The 25,298-nt window shown below is 51.7% G+C and overlaps 3 protein-coding genes across 3 annotated transcripts in view; 2 read left to right on the forward strand and 1 right to left on the reverse strand.

Moving 5' to 3' along the window:
* Positions 1-25,298, forward strand: part of TSLIG1 (tRNA splicing ligase complex subunit 1) — a 179,928-nt gene that overhangs the window by 84,556 nt on the left and 70,074 nt on the right. The gene's annotated exons all lie outside the window — the stretch shown is intronic.
* Positions 1-25,298, reverse strand: part of RBBP4 (RB binding protein 4, chromatin remodeling factor) — a 136,575-nt gene that overhangs the window by 48,209 nt on the left and 63,068 nt on the right. The window lies entirely within an intron of this gene.
* FNDC5 (fibronectin type III domain containing 5) lies at positions 1,238-17,187 on the forward strand. The gene is made up of 6 exons (XM_086626169.1): positions 1,238-1,316; positions 10,524-10,639; positions 10,944-11,142; positions 12,551-12,643; positions 16,214-16,347; positions 17,146-17,187. Exons 1-6 carry the CDS (start codon positions 1,238-1,240, stop codon positions 17,185-17,187), a joined length of 663 nt encoding a protein of 220 aa, XP_086482295.1.

Genomic DNA, 25,298 nt, shown 5'->3' on the forward strand with positions numbered 1-25,298 from the left:
GAGAGTGGTAGAACACTGGAACAGGTTGCCCAGAGAGGTGGTGGATGCTCCATCCCTGGAGACGTTCAAGGCCAGGTTGGACAAGGCCCTGAGCAACCTGATCTAGTTGGAGATATCCCTGTTCCTTGCAGGGGGGTTGGACTAGATGACCTTTGAAGGTCCCTTCCAGCCCTAACCATTCTATGATTCTATGATTCTATGGTGAGCGAAGCTGCCCGGACACAGCCCAGACCGTGCTGCATCCTGCCCACAGTGTGGCCGGGTGCTCCCAGCTGGACCCTTCTGTGCGTGTTGGGACCTACAGTCCCTGTCCACTGGCACCCTGCGGCCACCACAGCTGGTGGGGCCACCCCAGGCCATGGCAGCTGGACCCTCGTGGGGGCCAGACGCCTCATTGCTGGTGGGACACAGTGGAGGGGCTCGGCAGAGGCTGCGGTGGATGGAACAGGGTCCCCCCATCCAGCAGCATGGAGCTTGGCAGCTGGTCACTGAGCTGAAGAAACGGCTCATCTTCCCTCCAACTCGTTACCGTAAATCAGAGCGCTGCCGGCTTAATTAACCTGGAGGCATGGCTAATTCCAGAACCTCATCTAATCCTCATTATCTCCGAGTTTAGAGCCCAGCGACAGCGAAATCCCAGCGGTAAAATGTCACCGCTGCTGTGCACGGGGGGCTCGTCTCGGCGTGAGAGCCCATCTCCTTCCCCCGGTGGCCCGGGGGGGCCCGGCGGGGAGCAGCCCCCGGGAGTGCTGGGCCGGGGGTGGGCCGGGACCCCGGCGGGGGCGGGAGAGGCGGGGAAACTGAGGCAGACAGCGGGGCCAGGTTGGGGGAGGGGGGGGGGGCGAGCCGCCCCCGTCCCACCGCCCCCGGGGCCGGGGGAGGGACCGGAGCGGGGCTGCCCGGCGCTGCAGCGGGCGGAGCCGGGGCTCGGCGGGGCCGCGCCCGCCCCCGCCTCCCGGCCGAGCCCAGCCGTACCGTACCGTACCGAACCGAGCCGTGCCGTGCCGGGCGCTACCGAGCGGTGCTGAGCCCAGCCGAGCCGTGCCGAGCCCAGCCGAGCCGTGCCGAGCCCAGCCGCACCGGGCGGCTCCGGCGGTACCGGGCGGCCCCGGCGGTACCGGGCCGCGGCGCTCTCCGCGGTGCTGAACGGCGCCGCCGCGCCCGCAGGACGCGCCGCCGGCGGGGCCCGGCCCGGCCCGGAGCGGCTCGGCCCGGCGCGGCGCGGCGGCCGCGGGGGATGGAGCCCTTCCTCGGCTGCACCGGCGCCGCGCTCCTGCTCTGCTTCAGCTACGCCGGTCTGCGCCCGGTGGAGGCAGGTAAGGGCCGCCGGGCCCCGGGGAGGGGCCGCCCGGGGTGAAGGGTGGGGGGGGGCTCCGGCGGGGGGAGTCCGCCGGTGCGCACGGGTGGGAGCGGCGGGTGAAGCGTGGCTGCTGCGTGGAGCGCGGCCGGGCCGGGCTGCGCCGAGGGGACGGAGTTTGGGGACATCGCCGGTTGGGACTTGTCCGTAATTGGGTTCAGAAGAGACGGGTGATTTCGGACACGCAGCCCCGGTCACGGGGAGCACCGAGCTCTCGCCCCCACGGTTCCCAGCGTGGGTGCTTGCAGCCGGCTGTCCCCGGGGAAGGCGGCTCGTAGCGACGTGGTGTGAAACAGGGGCTGGGGGAGAGCGAGCGGAGACCCTCGCCCAGCGCCGGGCACGGGGGAGGCGAAGGCTCTCCTGGCCCTGAGTTTGTGTCACGGGGCTGAACCGGAGCAGAGGGGGCAGAAACGGATCTGCTCTGCCAACACCGCGGTGTGTTGGCCTTAGCAATCCCCTTCCCTGACTCCTGCTCAGCCCAGGCTGCCCGGGGCCCAGCCAGGCACCACCAGGAGCCCCTGGAGCTCCTGAGGAAGCGCTGCTGCCCCAGAGGAGCCACCTCTCCCAGGGCACAGCACATCCCGGCCACATCAAACCAGGCCCCTTCGAGCAGAGCAGGTCCTCTGATGTGGGGGATCTTTCGGGAAGGCAAAGGTGCCTCCCCATGAGCTAGCTCTAATTCTGGAGCAACCAGGACGTGATCAGGTCCACTCTCCTCCTCTTCATCAGCTGGGCTAAGCCTTCACTCAAGCATCCTGGTGTGAAAGCCACATCTCAGCCAGTGCTGGTGGATACTTGCCCCGAGCCCTCGCCCCACCACATAGCACCAGCCCCAGCCGGACGCTGTCCCCGGCTCTGTGCAGAGATCTGCCTCCATCGCTGGCTGCAAGATGTTGGTGGAACAGCTGCTTTGATTTGCAAAACGCTGATTGCCAGAATATCTTGCATTCCAGGGGGCTGGGGGTGACTATTAGGGATGCAGAGCTCAGGGGAGTGGAAATTCCTGTGCCTGAGCCAGCCCCGGGAGTTGCTGGAGTTACATTCACCCTCATCCTGCCTGCGCTGGGGCTGTAGCAACCCCCCCGAACGCCTTCGGCTCCGACTCACGTGTCCTTGGCCAGACATCGGCACTCTGAAGTTGCTGTTTCACAACTGACAGAGCCGGGGAGATTAATGAAACGTTCCCACACGGAGGAGCAACACAGGGAAAACACAATGGAGGCGTCTGCAATTGTAACAGCTCTCCCGATTTTCTGTAAACTAGGCCACTTCCCTGCTCTTCCTTATCCTTGAATCACCTCAGCCAGTGACTGAGAGTAAACATGGAATTGTGTCCCTGCCCATAACCACCTTCTGCTCCTGTCTTACAGGCAGCGTAAGGTGCCCGTGCCACGTTCCGAGGCGGGCAGCTCTGCGGACCCGGCTAGCTGCCCTGTCTCGTGGCTACGGCGGGCGGTGGGGGGGCGGGAGACTCAGTCCTGGGCTCTGCCGAAGCTGCGTGACCTTGGTGCTGTGCCACGCACTCACCCACCTCCTTTTTCCGTGGTCGCCTTCACCCAGGGTTGCGATGAGCTCTCCCCGCACCCCGGCGAGGCAGCAAACTTATATTGTCCCTGTTTTTCAGAAAGGGAAAGGAGGAATGAGGGTATGGAGTGATTTTCCCAAGGTCACACAGAGGTAGCAGCAGCATCATCACCAGCTTTGTGTCCCCAGTCCTACCTGATGTTGTGGCCACAGGGCCGCCAAGGCAGGCAAGCCACAAGTCATCAGAAAAGCCCATGGAGAGGAAATCATCCCCAGCAGGGCTGGCAGAGATGGAGGCTCGGGGGTCCCTCCCCTTCGGACCCAGTGCTCATGCAAGTGGGTTTAAAATAAAGCCTGTTGTGAAAGGTTAAGGGTGGTGTCCCGGGGAGAGGACCTGTGAGGACCGGTGCAAATTCCCCCTCGCTGATACAGCAGTGAGGGCTGGTGAGGGAGTAGCCCTGAGCATGGGCCATGCTCTGACAGGGGGGTTTGGCCAGTCAGGACCATTTTTTGGCAAGGTGAGTGAGAAGGGGAAGCAGGACCGGGACAAGCTGAGATATAACCTCCATGCTAACGCTCTTTGACAGCCCCCAGCATCCCACCAGCGCCCCGTGGGCAAAGCCCTCCAGCTCCCTCCTACTGCTGCCTGCTCCAGAGGGTCCCTGAGGAAACATTCAGGATGGTTGGCAAGTCAGAAATCCAATTTAATTTTGCCCCAGCGCTTGCTCTGGCAGCGGGCTGGCCTGCGCTGCCCAGCCTGTGCCATCCAGGGTGCCAGCAACCCCCTCCTCGTTAGGCTATGCTGGGCTCAGTGGTGCAGGGCTGCTGTTGTGGGCTGTAAGAGCAGCAGGACGATGCTGCACAATGATGATGAAAGACCCCAAAATAGGCCACGGTCCCTGCAACTTGCAAGGTGCCTGGAGAGCGGCTCAAGTCAGGTTTATCCCTGTGAGATGCAGAGGAAAGACAGCAGAGTGCTTAGGCAGAGGTAAAGCATCACCCCCAGCACAGCTCTGAGCCTTCACAGAACCTGGAAGGCTCCAATCCAAGAAGCCCCCTAACAGCTCCTCCACCTCCGCTCCCAAAAAGGGGCCAAACCCCCTGGCTGGGTCCTGGTCACTGCTCAGCTATAAAGCAGCTCAGTGCTTTGCGTCTCTCCTGCGCGTTCTTGCACCCTGAGCCGCTCTGCAAACCAGGCTCCTCTTCCTCTGCTGAGGTGGGTCTCCATCCTCACCCCCTCCCAGACAGCCCCACCAGCTGCAGGGGGGAAGGAGAGCAAAGCGAAGGTGACAACGGCGCTGCAGATGCTCTTTCCCAACCTATACCTCGCCAGGCACGCTCACCTCCTCCTCCGAGCCGGGGGAACTGGGCTCACCTGAGGTCTGGCAGGATCAAAACCAGCAGCGAGCGATAGGCTCAGCACCACGAGAAAGCAGCAATGGGTCTGGCAGCTATTTGGAGATGACAAACCAACCCACTCCAGCCCCTTCCCGTCTCACGGAGGCCACGGAGATTCCTGGCCGGCTGATGGAAACACTTTATTGATTTCTGCATTCAGCGTAGGAGAGATTTAATTGAAACGTGGAGGTTTCTAACCTCGGTGTCAGCCTCTCAGCAGGGCTTTGTGCAAAGCAGCCAAGGTTGTGCCATCCTCTTCCAAACGCTGTCTCCTGCTGGGAACATACATGTGGAAAACGGAGATTCCCTCCCAGAGAGGGACACGCTCACACAGGCACCGTGGCAGGATCCAAAAGCAGCCTTCATGGAGTGGGACCCATGTGCTGCTGCTGAATATGGCCTCATTCTTTTGGCATTTGTTGTCACATAAACCCCTCCTGGTTTGTATAGTACCCAGAGGCCAAATTAAGGCCTGACTCAAGTATAATTCAGCTAAAAGCAGAAATGTATTGAGCAGCGAAGCATGCAAATCTTTATTTGTGCCCAGCTGGGTTGGGGCCAGCCAGCAAACTCCCGGGAGAGGTACGAGCACTGGTGTCCAGTGGATGGCTGGGAAACTCCAGGGCTTGCTCACCCTCTCCGCCTCGGACAGGTTTCTCTCTTATTTCTCCAACGTTACATAGGTGTGGGCTGAGAAGAGCTAGAAAGGACCGTGGTACCCAGTTCTCCCCGGACATTCGGGTCCTGGATAAAACATCCCACAGCATTGACTCTGCCCTGGGTTGGCAGCGATAAAACCCAAGTCAAGGAATTGGTGAGACCTGAGCAAATCCTGCCCGGCTTCGGGACTCGGAGAGGGGGAGGTTTGGCAGCAGGGGACATTCTCCAAAGTAGAAATCCCCCTTCCCTTCCTCCTGCCCTAAGGAGCTCCTGAAAGCTGGGCTGGACACAGCGAGCGTCTCCGTGCTCCCTCAAAGGGCTCCGTCCTTCTTGACGGCATTTCCAGCCGTACATTTGGGCACCCACTCACGGAGGAATCAGCAATAGGGCTGGAGAGAGGGGGGCGAGAGGGGGCTGGCTATTAATATCCCTTTTGTACAGGGGAGTGGGCGGTCAGCAGGAAATAATTGCCTCTTTCCCAGACTGAAGAACCACCGGTTGGTCTTTCTGCTCTTTGAAATTCTCGGAGCTCAGTAAATAGCCCCGCTTCCCGCGCGGCCAGGGGGACGGCAGCGGCGGGCTCTGCTCCCTCCCACCCCCCTGCAGCTCCCTTCATTAAAACACTCGGGGAAGCCGAACGGAGCGCCAGCCCTTCCCACACACCCCATAAAGCTGACAAGCAATTACATCCACTGAAGGGAGCCGTGCTGGGAGAGCAAAGAAAGGCTCGGAAAGGCAGGGAAAGGAGATCTTTCTGTACCTGCGCTCGGGCGGCGGGCAGCAGTGCTTCGCCGAGAACATCCCGCAGGATCTTATGGGATGCTCCTTCCCCTTGCAGGTTGTGTCCTTCCATCTCCCGCATCCGCAGGGAAGGCTGTGGTGCAGGAACAAAGGGGTACTGGGATTTAAGGCTGATGCTCACTGCTTCCTGCAGGAAAGGGCACACAGCGTGCAGGTGGATAGCACTGAACGAGCCGCTTCGGAGCCTCGGCTGGCATGCTGCTCGCTGGGCCATGTCCGAGGGGCTCTGAAGCAGCTGAGCCTTTCCCAGCAGGAAAGGAGCTGCTTGCGGGAGAGGAACTAACTGCACTGGAAAATGCCATGAGTACAGCGTAGCCTTGCCCACGGAGGAAGCAACCGCGTTTCACTCCAGGCACTTCCAAGCAGCTGGAGTTTCCAGGACAGTTGAATTCAGAAGGAGCAGATTTGGAGGGGAGGCTGAGCCCCTTGGCTGGGGAGATAAATCCAGGAACAGGCTCTAATTCCAAACCTATAGCCTGACCACAGGACTCAGCTGGCAAAGGTGACCTCCAAGGGTGTGATATTTCCACAGATTCATCCTTTTGCTCTAAGCAAAAGTTTCCCCTGGCAGTTTGCTCGGCTAAAGGCAGCAAACCAGCTCTCACCCCCAGCCCCACCACAGGAGCTCATGGCAGAAGGTGCAAATTGAGGCTGGCTTCAAAAGGGAGAGACCCAGCAGCAAGGAGAGGGACCATGGCAGCAGAGCCAGGAGCTCTGAGCATCTCCCAGTGATGCCCTGGTGGCGTAGGTACTTCCCTGATCCTAGAGGCACCAGGCAAGACACCCTGGTGTCTCCTACATCCCCTTTGCTCACCCCACCACCTGACCAGCAACTCACCCATCGCAGGCGACAGCAGCAGTGGGATGGAGACAAAGCTGCTCCTCTCTCATCTTCCCTCCCTGTCCCATCCATGCTCCAGCTCCGATGGTGAAGTCAACATAAGGGGCAGGCAGGTGGTCTCCTCTTCCTCATGCCAGCAGCCGCTGTGCCGACAATGAAAAGCCAGGAGGAGTCAGCCCAAAGCTCTAAAGTGTGGAGGGTTTTTTTCCCCCTCTCTCTCCAATAAAAGTCCATTAATAATCAGCAAAGCGTTTAATGAGAGGCTACAAGGAGTTCTCAGCACTAAGAGGGGATTAAGGGTAATCTTCATCGCTCATGCCTCCTCGCTGCGTGGAGGCGGTTCTGACCCGCTCTTGCCAAAGGGGCCCAAGGTGGGCAGGAGCGAGGCAGGGCTGGGACACAGCCCAGGGGGACGTAGGACTGTGACTCTTCTCACCAAGGGTCCTTGTGGGAAGGAAACAAGTCGGGATTTAAGCATGATCAGTTTTGAAGCAGCCGTTCACATTCAAAAATCATCATGATTTCCTCTTAATCAATCAGGGCTGCCCCTTCGAGAGGGGGCTGCAGGTCCTGCTGGCATGGAAACGAGAGCATCTTCTCACCCGGGCACACAGCTCTCATTCAAATTTGGCCAAACGGCTCCTCTGCCAGTTTGCAGCGTGTGATTTGCTCCGGCGGCACCGCAGCCTCTGCGCTGGGGTGAAACCAGAAATCTTGTGCCATATGGGTCCCTTACAGACCGGGCAGGGGATGTGCTGTCCTCAGTGCCTCTGGAGCAAACACACATGAGAGAGGTTTGAAGCACAGCGTGCTCCTTGCTATGGCACCTGCAGCGGGGAAGGAGCAGCCCCCGGGGCCATCCCACCTCTGTGCCCACTCCTGGAGCACCAGTGGCTTCCTCGGCTGCCGCAGGCACAGAAGCAAAGTGTCCAGGAGTTGTCTAGGACTCCAGAGGGAACCAAAGGTTTGGATTTGGCACCTCGAGGCCCTGCTAGAGACGCTGACCCCCTACAGCCAGCTGGGAACCAGAAATTACATCTTCTCCACCTGCCCTCAGCCGGGCTGGCACTACAAAGAGCCGCAACTGGTCCAGGGAGCCAAAGCAGTGTGGAATATCTTGGAGCGGTGACTAGATTTTAGAAAGTCATGATCTCATCATGCATCTCCTGGGAGCGGGGAGAAGAGCATCCTCACAGATTAAAATTTTGGTTCCATATGATGCACTCAGCTCTGGGAGCAGGAGTCTCATTTTCCTGGCTTTGTATTTCTGTCAAACGCCATGCTTAATTCCCTTTTCATATCACTTTTATACTGGTTTGACATCACTGATTTATGTGTAGCTACTCCTAATCCGTGGTAGCGAAGGGAAAAGCACACTCAGATCTGCTGTCCCAGATCTCATGCTATTATCTGCTGACTTCAACTACCCTGTCCCTCTCCCAGGTGTTACTACAAAGGGGGTTTCCAGGCTGCTCTCCACCATCCACACCAGCCACCTTCTCCCCTGCCTCCATTCCGAGCCCTGTGTTGCAGCTTTGCCAAGTGCTCCCCTTCTGCCTCGCAGCCCTCCACCCCTCTCACCAATTCCCAGAGAGGTTGTTTGCTCTTCTCCAGCTCTGCTAGGTCTTCCCATCTCCCCCACGTTTTAGGTCATCAGGGAACTTAGACACTTTTTATGCTGTGCATCCCTCAAGGTCATGCATTTCAAAAGGGACTTGGGCACTACGTTCCCTTTTCCCAGCTTGAAGCTTTTTTCCCTGACATTCTGCTCTCTGTTCCTGTGGGGTTAATTCATCTCTTTTCAAAGGCCTCCTCAACGTAGGCTGGGCAAATCAGTGGGGCTCCTAAAAAAATGTAGCTCCTAAAAATATCCAGGAAAGACAACCATGCCGGGATTGAGCTGTACAGCTGTACTTGAAGAAGGGCGAAGTGCCTGGCTGCAGCTGGAGACTGTTTTGTCTCCCATCTCTCGACTCCGTCATGTCCTCTGTATGTTCTAGCAAATTCATCAGGCATGACTCACAGACCTTCCCTGTACGCATTCCCATCTGCTGACTGCCCCTTCCTAAAATTAGACCCTATTTTGGGTGGCACATGGTTCAGTCACGGGGGAAGGTGAGGAGCTGCAGACCCACGTCCCTTCCTTGTGTCACAGCAGGGAGCTGAGTCCAGAAGGGATGGGTGTCCAGGCTGGGAAGGGTGATCCATCTCCCCTGCTCAGCGTGTCCTTGGTCCTGCTGCTGCAGTGGAGGGTGAGGATGGTAAATGTTTCCGTTCTCCGAGAGCTGGCTGGAGACCCCCACCTTGTTTCATGAAGGCCAAACCCGGAGAGACGAGAATGCTCAGGGTCAATCCCAACTTCATCATCTACTCCACAGAGGAAAGAAACCTCCCACTATGGAATCCTGGAGGCCACGATTGCTTGCTGCTCCTCCTTCTCAAGTCCCAAATTCGTGGGAATTTAGCCACGCACATTTCAGTGACCTTTTTGCTCACTGAAGGACTCACTGGAATCAGTCTGGATCCCAGCGGCTTGTCCAGACATCCCGTGCCTGAGGGTCTCACTGGTGGGTGTGGGGCTCCCATCTGCTAGAAAGGGGAGCTTGGAAGGCTGGACTCTGGGTGTCGTTTGGGGAGGAGAGAAAGGAATAAGGTCATCGCTCTGCTAAGTGTAGAACAGCACTGACCTTCAGCTGGGGAGTTTTGTGCTCCCGTTATTTTCTCTGTTCCCGGTGGAACATTCACTGGGAGTGAAGTCAGTTGTTAGGAGACACTGACACTACAGCTAGAATATTTTCGGCCACATTCAGGCGGCTGGGACTGTCTATAAATCCAACAAGTGTTACTGGAGACGTGCACACACGCATCCTTCTTTTACTGTGAGCTCAGTCCCAGCCCCAGCAGGGCAGTGTTAGGAAGCAATAAAACTATTATTCTTTGATGGGAGTCAGGAAAAATGACTCCTCCTCACCCTGCTGACCTCCTGGGGCAGTCGGAGTCCTAACAGTCTCGTTAGCATTTACTGCCTTTGGGCTCGAGGCACAAGCTGGATCTTTGTGAATTAAATTTGACCAGTGGAGAGGGAACAGGAGTCCAACCTGCTGCATGGAGCACTGGAAGGACTGTGCCAAGCCTGGGAGGTGAAGATGGTGGAGATGCCTTGAGATGCCCAGAAGGGCTTTGCACTGTGCAGCTCCCTTGGGAAGAGGCTCCGGTGAGGGTGTGCTGTACATCGGAGCCCAGTTCACCTTGGCAAGGCAGCTACGCAGATCCACCTGCAGCTGGAAACTCTGCTGTGCTCTGGAGTTGGGAATAAACATGGACCCTCGAGCTACTGCTCTCATGGCCTGTCCTTTTCACGTTACACTGGTCCATCAGTGCCGCTGCAGCATATTCTGTTCTTCTAGCTGTAAGCGATGGTCACTGGATGTCCTCTGACCATCAAAGAGACAGCCCGTCAGCCACAAAACATGGATAAAAAAAATTCTGTCAAACTAACAGGGAAAAGCAACAGAAACACACCCATTTACTGCTCCCGAGTTTCAAACCTCCGGAGTGCTTGTCAAAGCGTTCAGTTTTCATACTTCCCAGGCAGATTTTGCATTTCCTGCCAGCTGTCACTGTCAGACTGTAATAGGAAACAGCAGAGAAAACGTGGTACGTGGCTGGGAGGGATGGGATGAACGAGCTACTCGGTGGTCTGCTGTGTTGTCAAAGAAACTGTTTCCAAGGGTCAGATATTTCTCATACGTCTAACGCAACTCATATTCTCAGCAGAGATCTCCTAGAGCCTCACTGGTGGTTGAGATGTGGAGTACCTGCAATTTCCAGGTCCCATGCCCAGAACGAACCGTGAATGAGGTCCTTTCCTCCTCCCTTCCTTGCCCTTGTCTCCTGGCTGTGACTTTGCCTCTGTAAAGGCTCTGCTCTCCCTCCTTGCAGACAGCCCGTCGGCTCCAGTCAATGTCACAGTCAAACACCTGAAAGCCAACTCGGCCGTTGTGACTTGGGATGTTCTGGAAGATGAAGTTGTCATTGGATTTGCTATTTCCCAACAGGTACGGTGCCTACAGTTCCCCAGTTTCAGTCATGTTCTTCTTCACCCCAGGTCCCCTCAGTTTCCAAATTCTCTCGCTGCAGTTTAAGCCCATTCCTTCTCGTCCTGTCCCTCGTGGTCCGGGAGGGGACTTGGCTTCCCGTCCTCTTTGCAGCGGCACTTCATGTATTGGTAGCTGCAGAGGGGAAAGGGTCTGATGGTCTCCACGTCCGTGGTGGACAGGGCAGGAAGCAGTGGTCTTAGATGACAGCAGTGCACACGGGAGGCCTCTCCACCACTCTGTGCTCTCCTCTCTCGGCTTCCAGAAGAAGGACGTGCGGATGCTGCGCTTCATCCAGGAGGTGAACACCACCACCCGCTCCTGTGCCCTCTGGGACCTAGAGGAGGACACTGAGTACATTGTGCATGTCCAGTCCATCAGCATCCAAGGCCAGAGCCCTGCCAGTGAGCCAGTCCTCTTCAAGACCCCCAGGGAAGCTGAGAAACTAGCCTCTAAAAATAAAGGCAAGTGTGGGTGAGTTCCTATGTGGCCCCTGGGACTCCCAGGCAGCGTAGGGCTCTGCAGAGAGTAGAGCAGTATCCTGTGCAATGAGAATAGCTGGGGCAAATGCACGCAGGGCTGAGCACCCTCTCCCAGCCCCACGTGGACAAGCGGGATGCCCTGAGTGGACCCAGCAAGGCTGACGGGTGCGCAAAGCGATAGGGAGGTACTGCCGAAGGCTCCTACTCATTTCTCCCGTTTCAGATGAGGTTTAACAGGCAAAGTGAGCAGGAGAAGGTTTCCAGGCAGGGAGTTGTGTGTCCAGCATCCTTGTAAGTGGAGAATGTCAGAGGAAATTCATGCGGAACTAGACCCTGGGATGGCACTGGGCACACCACCACTGTGCTCACAGGGCACTTGGGTGGATTCACTGAGCCTCCTGTGCTTGGATTCCAGGACAGCAGGGGAAAAAAAATATCCAGAGACTCCCACTTATCTTACATTTCAAATATTTCTGTCAAATCACAGAATCACAAAGGTTGAGGTTGGAAGGGACCTCTCGAGATCACCTAGTCCAAACCCCTGCTCAAGCAGGGTCAACTAGAGCAGGTGGTCCAGGATCACGTCCAGTTGGGTTTTGAATATCTCCATGGAGGAAATCAGGCAATTCCTCACTGCCAACTCCTTCACTTGTTCCTCTTAAGCCAAACCAGATTGTTGAAAGGTTTTCTGGCAGCAAGAATCCCTGCTCCTGCAAGGGCAAGGGAGTACAGGGGTCTGGGATACAAAGGGTTACCTGCCTGCTGACAACCCAGCCTGTTGCAGGGCTTTTGGCCATGGCTCCTAGGATGTTGTGAGTTCTTGACTCTTTCTGCTAAAATGATTTGGTGTCTGTAAATACTGAATTGCTGTTCATCTGAAAGCACTAAGAGGAGCACTGCTTCCCTCCCTGGAGGCCTGAACTGTAATCTTCTTAGTGCTTTGAAGCCAAGGAGGCGCGTTAACGCCCTGCAAAAAGGCTCTACTCATTTCTGAATCCCACAGCTCCACTGAAAAACACCGTGCCAGGCTCCACGCTCCTGAGCTGGGAGAGGAACTGCTGAAGCGTGCGAGGCTTTGTGACAGGCGCAGATGGCACTGACAGAGACCACAGGCAGAGCAGAGCGAGCCGCCGCGGGGCCAGAGAACGTGGATTTACCCCACGGCAGCTCCTCGCTGGTAACCGCCTGTTGGTCCTGTCTGACTGCTCCTCCCTCGCCCCATCTCCTCCAGGTTGGCCGGGGCAGTTGCTGCAGAGCAGCTGATGCTCTGCAAAGTTCAAGGTGCAGCTCGTGCTGCCGGCACGACTCTCCCGGCTAACTCCGACCCGGACAGACTGACGACTCGAGTCAAGGCGGTTTGGTTTCACCATCTCTCTTTCCCCTTGTGCAGATGAGGTGACGATGAAGGAGATGGCGAAGAAAAACCAACAGCTGCGAGCGGGGGAAATTCTCATCATTGTTGTGGTGTTGTTTATGTGGGCAGGTCAGTTCAATCTTTCTGTCAAAAGCAAGTAATACCCCTCAGTGGACCCAGCAGGCATCGCTGGCTTGCTTGGTTTGCACGTGTAATCATGTAAGACCTGAAAAGAAACCCTTCCTCCCATAAAGAGTGCTGTGTGTTCAGCTGTAAGGGCACCTCAGGTCCCTCTGCAGCATCGCAGGTTGGGCAGTGCCAAAAGCAGGTGAATCAGTGGTCTGATCTGGCCCAGCAGGAAGGAGATAATGGACGTGATGAACCAATTGCCTAATTCACCATGGCTAATCCTGTAATCTCAATTTTTCCAGAATGCGCTGACGATAATGCCCTCAGCCATCTAACAGGATGCCTCGAGCCCTTCAAACGATACAGGTCACTGTAATTATCCGGCTATTATATGACTCCAACTTTCATGCAAAGTAGAAATGTAAAAGTCTCACTCTCAACACCCACTATTATATACACACTAAACCCCACTTCAAACTCAATTAAAATAATGGAAGCATTGAAAGAACAAATGGCCCCAAACATCAAAACGCGAATAAACCCAGATCCTCTCAACATCCACTATTAAAATACAAAGAATGGTATTTAAGAGGAAGAGGAGGGACATTAGCAATATTAACCGAAAGGAAGGAAACATCTACAGGAGTACGGGATGGTGGGAGGAGGAAGGTGACTAGCATTAGCTGAAAGCTGCTGTGCAGAAGGGTCCCTTGGAGCCAAACTTTTGGCTGTGGGATGCGGTGGGCATAGCCAGGCACATGCACTAACACAGCATCAGACAAACGTGCTCCTTCCATATGAAGATCCCTCACTGTGCCTTTCTGTAATACGTACAAATATATTAATTAAACTTCCAAAGAGAACCAAGAGTTTTCTGACATGAGTTTGAGACCACGTTTCAATAGACCTTGCAGCAAATTGTACCTAGGACAGATCTTGCTCGTACGTTTTAAACTAGCAAATGGGGAGAGGGAAATGCCTCCGAGTCCTGCTCCATCAGCTTAGCACGTCTGAAGCGGCGGCAGCCAACCCTTCAGCTTGTTCAGTTTGGAAATTACATGCATGAGTTAATGGGAAATAAAGTTTGCACGTGTTGGTTTCCTATTTGGAGCCCCAGTCTCCCCTGGCTGCCAGTCAGCTGCTGCTTCTGCTGCCACATAAAACATTAATGAAACCAGATTTGCTCCCTGCGAGTCACAGAGCACGTTGCCCAAGGGGGAATGCTTCAGGTGACCCAAGGAAATGGGCAGGCCAGGAAATTAGTGCTATGGTAAATCTATGATCCATAAAAGACAGCCTTTGCCACTCCGTGTTTAGTTTTCTTGTCCCAGTCAAACCACTTCTCTCCACATGGAGCGTGTACACAGTTGCACGGAGAATTTTCCTCGGTCAGAAGGGAAACCCACCGCAGCAGCACTGAGTGGTTGATGACTTCGACAGCTTGTAGTTTCAGGGGAGACCTGCAAAGGGGATGGTCTGTCATCTCTGCTGCTCTAAACTGTAACAATCCTGAATTCACAGAATCACAGACTGGTTTGGGTTGGAAAGGACCTGAAAGACCATCCAGTTCCAACCCCCCTGCCATGGGCAGGGACACCCTCCACCACACCAGGTTGCTCAAAGCCTCATCCAACCTGGCCTTGAACACTTCCAGGGATGGGGCAGCCACAGCTTGTCTGGGCAACCTGGTCCAGTGCCTCAGCACCCTCAGAGGGAAGAATTTCTTCCTTAGATCCCATCGAAATCTGCCCTCTTTCAGTGTAAAGCCATTGCCCCTTGTCCTATCACTCCACACTCTTGTACTGACAGGACAAGGGGCAACAGCTTTAAAATAATAGGGGTTGCACCAGTTTACTCCAACAGAGGATTTGGCTCATTTATACTAGATTCTGCTGAGATGAGATCCCTCCAGGGAGAGATAGGCAGAGAAAACCAGTCACTGATCTGAGATCTGTCCCAAAAGAGGGGGATGGAGGGATTGACTGTGTCCTGTACAGCGCTGCAAAGTTTCTTACAAGTGAATCCAGGTGACACAGAATCAGATCCATGTATGATTTTTTTTTTTTTTTCCCAGGAAAGTCCTGAGTTTACCACACATTATTTGTGTTTCCAGAGACTGGACAGCAATTATTGCTAAAGTCGATAACTGAATAAAAACCGAAACTGAATGACAAGGTTTACAATCCCCCTAGTCCATGATCTTGTCAGCATTTATGTCAAAGTTTTAGCTGCCCACATTCAAATTTAAATGCCCTGCCAGTAAAAACAATCGTGAATAATTACATGAAGTGACTGAACAACTGATTCATCTCCCACTGCAGTATAATCTAAAACTCAGATCAACAAAGAGTTTGCTAATACCACAATTTCCCTTCGAAACAGATGACTTACTTACATTTAAAAAGGAAAGTGGCTGGAGGGAAAATCTCTCTACATCTAGTGGGTTCTTTACAAACTCTCAATACACAAAAACCTCTTTCCAGCTCTTAACCCAGCCTGGCCATAACCTGAACACGACGATGTTTTAACAGACGCAAACTGGAACCAGTGTGTGCCCAGGGCTCTGAACTGAGACAAGACCTAAGCTCTTGTGCTGTCTTTCTGGTGGTGCTCACAGCACTTTGCTTCTCTGCGCCTCAGTTTTACCACGGGAAATGGCAGGAGGTGTGGCAGATGTTAACCTCTCCTCCCAGGATCAGCCGTTTGTTCACATACATGGAAGAATTTGGCCCGTGTATTTATCAGTAACACCTGGGCACAGCTGCTGTAACACTATCTCGCTTTATAAACCAGTTTGGGTTGATCTGGTGAAAGCTTTACACGTGTTTTGCTGTTAGGGGAGCTGGAACACTTTTTTGTAAGGGAGAGGCAGCACCTGCCTGGGTCTACTGAACCTCTGCGTTTGGTATCTGCAGGCAGAGATGCTATTTGGTCAAAGTGTCATCTAAAAGCATCCGAGAAAGACATTTGCAGTCTTCTTGTGTCAGGGCTGCCCCTGCTTTTCTCTTCGTGTGTCTGAGTGTGGGGGAGGAAATTTCCACTGGCAGCTTTTGCTGCCGTCAGTGCGGCGTGTTTGCAGATGTTGTCCTGCTGCTCGAAAGGCCCCGCTGCATCACATGCAGGCAGGTGTGGTACCTGCCTCCCATCCACCAGCCCCAGCTCCTTCTCTTCACCCCAGAGGAGAAAGATCAGAGGACAGATTTTCACTAACCAGAAATTCCAGGAGCTCCTGTCTTTTTGCAAAGCGAAGATCCCATTCAGCTGCACGGGTAGTGTTGATCCCTATCCAAACACAGGGCTTAAAATGCTTGTCCCATCTAATGACAGGGAAGTTGGAATATAATTAATCTTCTGTTCTTCTGTCTAACTAGTTTAGTATGGAATTAGGCCCCGAGAAGGAAACAGCCAGAGGGCTGACTAGCTAGAAAATGATCCTTAGGAGCAATTGGGAATGCTGCTGAGATCTCTACCAGAAGGCACAAAGCCGGCTGGCAAGCAAGGGATCTCTGATCTCTGCAGGCTCCAGGGGCTGAACTCATTTGTGTGATCACTAATGCTTTTTCCTGTTAGGGGTGATCGCCCTGTTTTGCAGACAGTACGATATCATCAAAGATAACGAGCCAAATAACAGCAAGGAGAAAGTCAAGAGCGCCTCGGAGAACAGCACTCCCGAGCACCAGAGCGGAGGGCTCCTCCGCAGCAAGGTGAGATGCTGCTGGTGTGCAGTGGGGGACTGGGCAGGCAATCATCTTCCAGCTGGGCCCCTGCTAAATTACCCAAAAAGCAGCTTGTGTTAAACATCCTCCCTCCAGCTGGGCTGTGGATAGGGAACATCCCTTGGCATCCACGCACGCCAGCACCGCAGCTCCGTTAGTGGTCTGAGCCTCCCAGGGGCACTGGGACAGCAGCACTTCACTCCCACCTCTAGACTAACCTGCATGTCCATCAGCAAAACAGATTTCGATCCGTATTTCTGAAATAGCTGAACATCTCTGGAAGAAAAATGCACTGAGTGTTGCTGCAGTCCCTGAGCTCTTCTACCCCTGCAGCAGCCCTTAAGTGACGCGTGGTAAAGGGGATAATTACTCTTGCAATTAACTGAGGAGCTGATCAGCAGGAGCATGGCTGGTAATACGCACGATGTTAAAGGTATGCCATATCCATAACGTAGGCAGATATAAGTTATACCAACTTATTTCAATTAATTTAACTTTCTGGTGTTTCTGTTCACAATTTGCACACTGCCACATCCCCACCACTTCACATTTACTTACTGTTTGAAATAGTCCACTGATTCATGCTCATTCAGAAGCAGACAGCGACGAACTGCGCAACCCTAATGCCTCAACTCTGACCCTTCTTCATCATCCTGATGTGATGGGAACAAAACTTTTACAAAAACAAATATTGACCAGCATACTGCGCTGATCTCTGATGTGGGGTTTTTCCTCTCTAGTGATTCCTGTACATCCTTTCTTCCTTTGTCTCCTCTTCTCTTCTAGTTTCCAAAAAACAAGCCCTCAGTGAACATCATCGAGGCGTGACAGCCTGCCATCGGGTAGATAGACTCCATCCCTCACTCTCACTTTCTGCCTCTGAGCCTTGATGACCAGGGAGGTGAAATATTGTTGGAGCAATTTGGAAAGAGACTTAGTGATTGTCACTTGCTGGCATACACCTCCTCGTCTGGGTTCTGCAAAACATCTGGCCAGAAAGAAAAATCCTGCAAAAAACCCTGAAACCCAAACAATTACGATGGAAAAGCGTCAGCGAGAGAGATGCTGCCGGTGAGCCAGTACCGGACTCGTGAATCACCTGGGCTGGAGCAACTTCTCACGCACTCCTCTCTGCCCTCGCACTCCGTCTTCTGGAACGATTTTCCCACCTTTGGAAACGTCCAAGGTTTTGTTGTATCTTTATTTTGTCTCACTGTCACTACATCTTGGCAGTATTAACGTGAGCTCAGGCGTCCGTCACTGTCACTCCTCTCCAGGCAAGAAAGGAGGAAAGCTCATCGCAGACACGACCAGCAGCCAGGTCTGGGCTGCTGCGTGCTCTCGGCTTGCTTCGTTCCATTGATGTGTGTTGTGTAACACGTCTTGCAGGTGGGTTTTTAAAACAAAAAAAAAAAAAAAAGAAAAAAGAGGCATACCCCAGTTTCCATTCCCACTGCGAGAACTTCCCTGGTTGTTCTCCAGTGAGGCTGCACCGTTGCTGTCTCTCCTGTCTCACACTGGTGCTCTTCAGCTCAGATAATCGGGGCACGCTGATCACTGAGGCACAGACCAATATGAGGGGACACCAGAAGCCGTTATTTAGCTTCCAGGATAATTACAACCATTTTCTTCGTGGTATTTTCAGCTGGGCCTGAGTCCACCACCAGTGTGACGGAAGGTCCGTAAAAACATAGCCAGTCAGCAAAAAAAAAAAAAAAAAAGAAAAAAAGAAAAAAACTCATGATACCAGTTGCTATGCAAGGTCTCCAGTGGCAATAGCTATTTATTGCGAAAGGCTCTTGCCCAAGGGACCTTTTTCTGAGTGCTTAAGTTCTTAAATTGCTTCTTTTAGGAGGGTTCCTGTGGGAAGGTCTGGTTCTCCTTACATGTCCTGTCTGCACTATTTTTGTGACGTTGTAATGCCAGGTATCTGCTGGAGTCAGTCCTCCACAAAGGGAGGGTGATGAATGGGAAAGAGGTTGGGGTTCTCCTCTCTCTCTTATTAAGTGCTTGATGTTTGTAAGCTGACAGGATCCCTGGGATTGCTGGTGCTCTGGAAGCTGGTAGATGCCAAGTCCATCATGTGGAAAAGATCTACTCTTTGTAGTGTGCCATGGGGTATCTGTATTTATTTAATTACTCCACAAGACCACTCTACATGCACTAGGGGATGAGGCAAGATCCTACTTGTTCCATGAAAGGAACCAAGACAGGTTGGCCTGAGTAGGGTTTGAATGTTGTTACAACAAACCTGCACTCAGATGAGCCTGGTTTGAAAATCCCTGCTAAGAAAACAGGCTGGCAGTAACAGAGCTCAGCTCGCTCTCCTCTTCCACTGTCACCAGCCTTGCCAAAATAGTTGATTTGGGAGAAAGGCATTAGGAAGTCTCCTTGCAGATGTGTTGGTGAACAAGCAAGGGCTTCCCTTGTGCCAGTTTCAGAAAACAGGCCAACCCCAAAGGTCTCTTCAGTGGATCCTTTGCCAGAACATACTCCATCATCAAGAGGGAGAGGCCAACACCTCTGATACAGACAGAGCAATAAACATTTTATAATGTACAATAAAAGATTAAAGGCATCTCTTGTGTTCTTGTAACGTCTGAATTTAGTAATATTTCATCTTCGCCTGCTTCGAGCAGAACACGCACACTAGAGCAGGGGGACTTTCCCTGTATTTCCCAGGGACCACAGCATAAAACATTCTCTCAGTGTCTGGGTGTAGAACACCAAGAAAGGTTCACCAGAGTTCACTCTGGCTGCAGGACGAGGGGGGAAAAAACCTTGCAACATAAATAGCACTACAGCCATATCTAGCAAGGTTCTTCAGACATGTCTGTTATCTCCCAAGACAGAAATGTCATTTGGAATCCATACCCCTATAAAGGGAGACTGAGGACAGATGGCACAGCACGTGCAAAGCGATAAGGGAGATGCTCTCTCATAATCCCAGAGCAGCCAGCGGAGCAAGGAGCCCTCAGAAGCCTGCGAGGGAGGAAATCCAGCCTGGTAACTCGGCAGGTTTGGGGGGTGGGGGGTCATGGGTCTGTTTTCAAAAACAGTTGTCCCTGGGAATTCAGACCATGTCGCCTCTTTTACAGGAGCTGTTGTTGTTCCTTACTGATGGGTTTAAACGATTTCTCTCCTAACAGAGACATGCTCGCTCATTGTCTGGTAGAAAAGAATTAAAATGTAAAGTGTTTGCACAGAGTTCAGTGTTCACACCGTGATGTGGCAGGAGGTAAAAGGGTTATCATCATGTTCCATAACTGCAGGCTTTAGAAGTACGGTAATAATGCTGTTAGTGAGAAGAAACAAATGTAGGCTGGCAGCAACTCAACACACCAGAGAGAGACTCCGAGCTATCCAATTCCAGCGATTCTCTTGAAGGAAACGTTCTCAGCTTCTCTGAATTGGAGTGATGTAATAGATCCACACTTTAGGAAAAGGTGTTTCGCGTTACAGGAGAAGAAAGTTACTAAAGATTCTACTTTTCTGAGGGTCATAAGCATCAAAGCTTTTAACTCCTGTTTCAGTATCAAATTCCACTGTAACCCATGAGCACCAGATGCCATTAAGGCTCTGGACCTGCACGACTTCAGGGCTAATTGCATCTTTAGAAAAGACACCTCATTCTCATCAACAGCTGCCAAAAGATGCTCCTGAGGAGTTTTACAGTCAATAAAGGGAAGAGATCAAGAAAAAAAACCCCAAGACAGCACTGCAGAAAATCATGTTGGGCCACACGAGAACACACCCTGAAGGCTGCCCACGTTTCCCCGCATGTTTTTGCCTGACTGCTGATTTTGGCTGGTTACGGGAAGCAGGGGCTTGGAAAGGGAGCTTCCAATGAATGCTAAAAAGCAGCAAGTGGGAGTGGGCTGGCACGACAGGGATCCCAGAGAGCCCTGCCAGAGCCGATTCCCCGTCCGTGTCAAAAAGCAAAGGAAAGGAGCCCTCCAGCCGGCTCTGCCAACGCCGCGCAGCTCCCGAGGACTAATCCCATGGATTTCCAAGAATCAGCTGAGCAGAGACTATGGGCACAATAAGGAGCATGAAGCCACAAACAGAACCCTTTGCCAACACACGCCGCACGTGTTCAAAGTTAAGCACCACTTGCCTTCACCCTTTCAAGCACTGTAATGTTGTGCCTACAAGTACAATTTAGCCAATATATTCCTCCCCCACGAGTTTAGCAAAGCGGAGCTGCAGGAGGTGGTGTGGAGCAAACAATCCTGCACAGCGTGTCCTTCCAACTCACAACACACAGCCACACACTTCTCACCACCTCCCTCCGTACAACAGGCAGCAGCACAAGCTCTGTTCTCCGTCTCCTCGGAGGAAAAGGGGAACATTAGGCATTTTATTCCCTGACAGTTCAATAGCATCAGAGGAGGAAACACCTACACGACAGAACGTGTTAGTGTAATCTCAGCTGGTAATGACTTTCTGGAGGAGATGTGAATGGAGAGGAACAGACTGCTAACGCCAGTGTTTGCCAAAGACGCTAAAGGTTACATCACTCACAAGCGTATGTCACAGCTGCACATCCATTTCGCTGACAAAAATATGGCAATTCATTGACTGAGTAGTCAGACTTCACTTCCCAAGGAGAGAGCTGAAGATGATACCATATGTTACACCACATGCAATTTCCCCAGGTTTGCAGAAAAGCTTCCTAACACGTAACGAGCTATTACTGGCTGGTCTGCGAGCAGAAGCTCCGCTGACCAAATTCAATCAGCTTTCTAGCATTTGTTAAAAAGCTGTATGAACAACACTCTTGTTATGCTAAAATATCTTCTGTTTCCTCCACAAATGTGGTGTCTATTAAATAATCTGATGACCTTATAGATTAAAATGATTATGTTCCTTCTTGTTAGCGCTTTAAGCCCACGCGTCTCGAGGAAAGCGAGCTGGGCTCTTTTTCAGCTCGTGCACCAGCATTAATTTTGTTTAACTAAGTTCCAAATGAAGAATCTTTATTATTAGCGACAGAGCCAGGAAAGACACAGCTTGAATTTTAGATCCCAGATGGAGTCAGCAGAGTTGGCAGCCAGAAAAGCCATCTTTTTGCCTGCATCCTGAACGCACTGGATGCGGGGTCCTTGAGTGGCAATAATGACACAGCCCCACGATGCCATTTGACACTTTCCAGCACATCGTTGTCCTTTTTAACCGACAAAAAAAACCCCACCAAATTTAGTGCCACCAACTTCTAAATATAACCTATTTGTACCATCCAGACCTGTTCTGCGGAGGATGCAACCAGCATAGTACTGGGCATCCTCTCAAGTCAAAGGGAGAATATTATCCACTATTGTTTTACATTTCAGGACACAATTTCTTCCTCCCATTTAGAATTACCTTACAGGACAAAAGTAGGGAAGAGTTTGTTAGTTTTCGAGAAGACAGCAGAAAAGCCACGCAGTAGTTTCATTTCAGTCTCATTGTTTTCCAGCTGCTGCTGTTAGAGTGCAATACTTTGGCAAATGTTACTAAATTTTTAATCATTAAGACATTTCATCGCAGAGCTCACGCAGGGCTTGCACCAAGCAGTCTCTTCCAGCCTTATCTGATGTTGCTGGACTCTACTACAGCAAAAATCATCAACACAGCCCTTGGCTGCACTCTAGCAGCAAACATGCAGCACATCCTTCCACGAAAGCTTAACACACAACCCCTCCCTCCTTGCAGTGCCTCTACCGTTCAGCACATACTAATCACAGTTGTGATGTCAAAGAATGAAATCTCCAGCAACAAGGCTGCCCAGAAGCCTCAAGCCTTTACGAAGCACAGAGCTGCTCCACGGTGTTCATTCATGTGAGATTTACATTCACAAAGAGCACAAAACACACGTTCAGGAGGAGGCACTCCTGCCCCAGGTCCTCCAGCACAGGGAAACTGGTCTTAGACACGGCACATGTACAGACACCATCATCTTGCTGTCATGGTAAGGTGCTGCCTGTTCAGAGTAATTTCATTTTCTCAGCATGGCTGAACTGGCAGCAGAATGCCTGCTTTAAGAGAAGAATAATATAAATAACATCCTGACTGCTCTGCATCACTTAATAATGATCTCTTGAAGAGATATAACAAAACCAAGACAGCTAGCATGGAAATCTCCGAGCACATGAAAGGCAACACTTCAGGACGCACAGCAAAGGGAGCAGAGTGCCTGTGCTCTTCCTACCACTCTGCTCCTGCTCCGTTTCACCGCTGTCGGTCCGCGGCGCCCACCGATCCCTGGCTGAGACAGAGCTTCCCTGTCCCAGCAGGATGGGAGTGCAGCAGCTGCCGCCAGGCCTGCGTTACTTCTGGACCTTCAAAGAGCCAGCGTGGGCAGTTTAATACCAGATAAACCCTCCAAGCAGGCAAGTTCGGCTGCTTTTGCAAGGTGGGGGGAGGGAGAGGCTCCGCAGGCAGATTCCTGCTCTCTCACTTGCCTCTTCAACATGGCAAGACAAGGGAATCCGAAGCAAACTTCTTCCTTCCCTTATTACGCATATATCAGGAGCAGGTGGACTTCACAGATATGACAACCACCTGGACAGCAATGAAACTGCCCTCAGGACCACAAGTGCATTATTATTTTTTCAGAATATTTCCTATAATATTCATTATTCCTTTTATTCAGTTTAGTACGTGGGATTCCCTGGTTTAAAAGGCATCAGCCAGCATGTCCTAATAACTCCCCCACACCCAGTCAATGGCTGCTTTCTCTTTCTAGGCACAGCTCTCTGCGAGTAAAATCTACAGCCCTAAAAGTCCCAAGAAAGGCCATGCTGGCACTAAGATCATGTATTAACTGGAGAAGACCAGTTACTGGCGCAAAGCCCTAACGCTGGGCAGGTACCACCACCTATGGCTCTACAGTCCATCAGGATATCCCCCACCCCACGGAACTGCTGTATTCGGATTACTTTAATGGGGGCAGTGTTATCTAGGAGTTAGTGCAGTCAGGCAATGCCAGGCTCTGTTCCAAGCTCCGCTGCTTATCCTTTGGACAAATTATTCCGACGCTCTGCGCCTCAAGTCACTGCACATCTAGGACACTGACAAACTTTGTCCACTTTTTAAAGCCACTTCTTCCCATCCCGCTCCGGATTTGAAAGGTGCTAAGGAAGGGCAAAATGATAAAATATATGAACCACAACACTGAAAAACATTAGTGCTGTACCTAAATTTTATTTCTGTAAGATCACATTAGCCAAAAGCGTCACCAAAACAGTTCAAGTTACTGTAATAAAAACACAGTACAGTTTCCTCATGAATAAACCTCATTTGCTCTCTGAATTCCACCTATGAACACCTGAAGGGCTCACAAGGCCTGTGTAGGCTCTGCTGCACCCCCAGGGAAGAGCATTTTGCAGAAGATCAACCTAGCTCTGTTTTACAAATCCTCCAAACAATCTGAAGCTCCTACGCTCTGTAAGGGAAGGAGATGGAGGCAGCACAGAGACCAGTAGTCGCTGTGGGACTGTGGCTTGAATGAACAGGAGGTCACACCCTTGTAGGCACTAGAGAAAGCGGCCAAGTGAAAGGGGAGAACCTCACAATAACCCAGCAGGAAAGGAAACTACATCTAACAGGTGCAAAATATTTATAAACTGAAGTGCAAACCTCATGGAACATCTACAAGAAAAGTTACAAATGAAAGCACAATCAAAAACACTCAAAGGAGGAGGCAAACTTTTCAGGGATAGGAAGATCAACAAAACAAGACAAGACATACCCAAACCAGCAAAAATCGACAGCTGCTCCCCAGTTTACAATAAACAAACACAACGTTGTCTTTGCCAAATGGAGGGGGACATTGGCCATAAGCTTTTTGTACAATTTAAAACCTTCATGTTATTGAAACGGAGCCCAATCACTGAGGAGATTTAATGCCAAGGTTTAGGATCAAGCTTTAAAGGAAAGTGTTTCCCCTTCAAAGCACATTTTCCAGTCTACATCTTTGAAATATCACACCCGCACATCCGACATGCAGTCTTGCCTCTTGAACACCAACCACATTTGCTACTCACTCCCTGAGGTTGTTTGCAGTTCAAAGGATAACACTGTTAAAAACACAGAAGTAACGTCCAAAGCAGATCACATTTAAATTGCACTTCAAAAACAGTTCCTGAAGTTTCCAAAATGCAAAAGCTTCCATTGACCTTATCAAAAACAGATGACAAAACGACTTATGAAAACACAAACCACTCAAAATCAGAACAATTAACAACTCTAAATGCAGAGTAAGAACGAGCACAGTCCCTCAGCAGCAAAACCAAACATTAGTAAAGGCTGCGACTGGGCTACGCTGGAAGTGGTCAGGAACGCTCTGGAAATGGTGGTGTTTGGCCAAGCTCTTGCTCCCCCACAGCTGTACTTCTGGGCAGGTCTCTTGTTGGATCTCAGGTGATTTCTGCGAAAATAAGTAAAACAGTTAAACACAAGAGAAGCAAACATATGAGAAGCTGGAACAGCACCCTCACTGAAAATGCCTTCCACTCCTTGGGGCTTGCAGTTGGTACCTGGTTTTCTTGTTACCAAGTTTTAAAAGGGAAACTGCATTCCAAGAAGGCACCTTGGCAAGAAATAACACAAAAGTTTGAAGTCTGTACTTTCAGAAACGCTGCTTTGGACTTTGTTACCTCCTTTGCAACACTCCTTCTCTCTGGCCCAGCAGAGAAGGCTGAAGGCTCCACTACACACCAGTTTAAAAAGAGGTAAATTTTCCCTACAAAGTGCTGTACACATGTTAAATACTCATTTGCTGCATCTAAGCATATTCTGAAACAACAAGACAAAACCTCACCAACTTTAAGCAGTCAAAGGAGCAAGATTAAACAACAAATTGCATTTCAACAAGCTTGGTTATCTCCAGCCTCAGCATCACAAAGCTTTTCCACATCATTAGAGGCTGCTTTGACCCTTCTGCATTTTGAAAAAAG

This window comes from Tauraco erythrolophus, chromosome 24 (genome assembly GCF_009769465.1).
Source record: "Tauraco erythrolophus isolate bTauEry1 chromosome 24, bTauEry1.pri, whole genome shotgun sequence".
In the NCBI taxonomy this organism is placed as follows: domain Eukaryota; kingdom Metazoa; phylum Chordata; class Aves; order Musophagiformes; family Musophagidae; genus Tauraco; species Tauraco erythrolophus.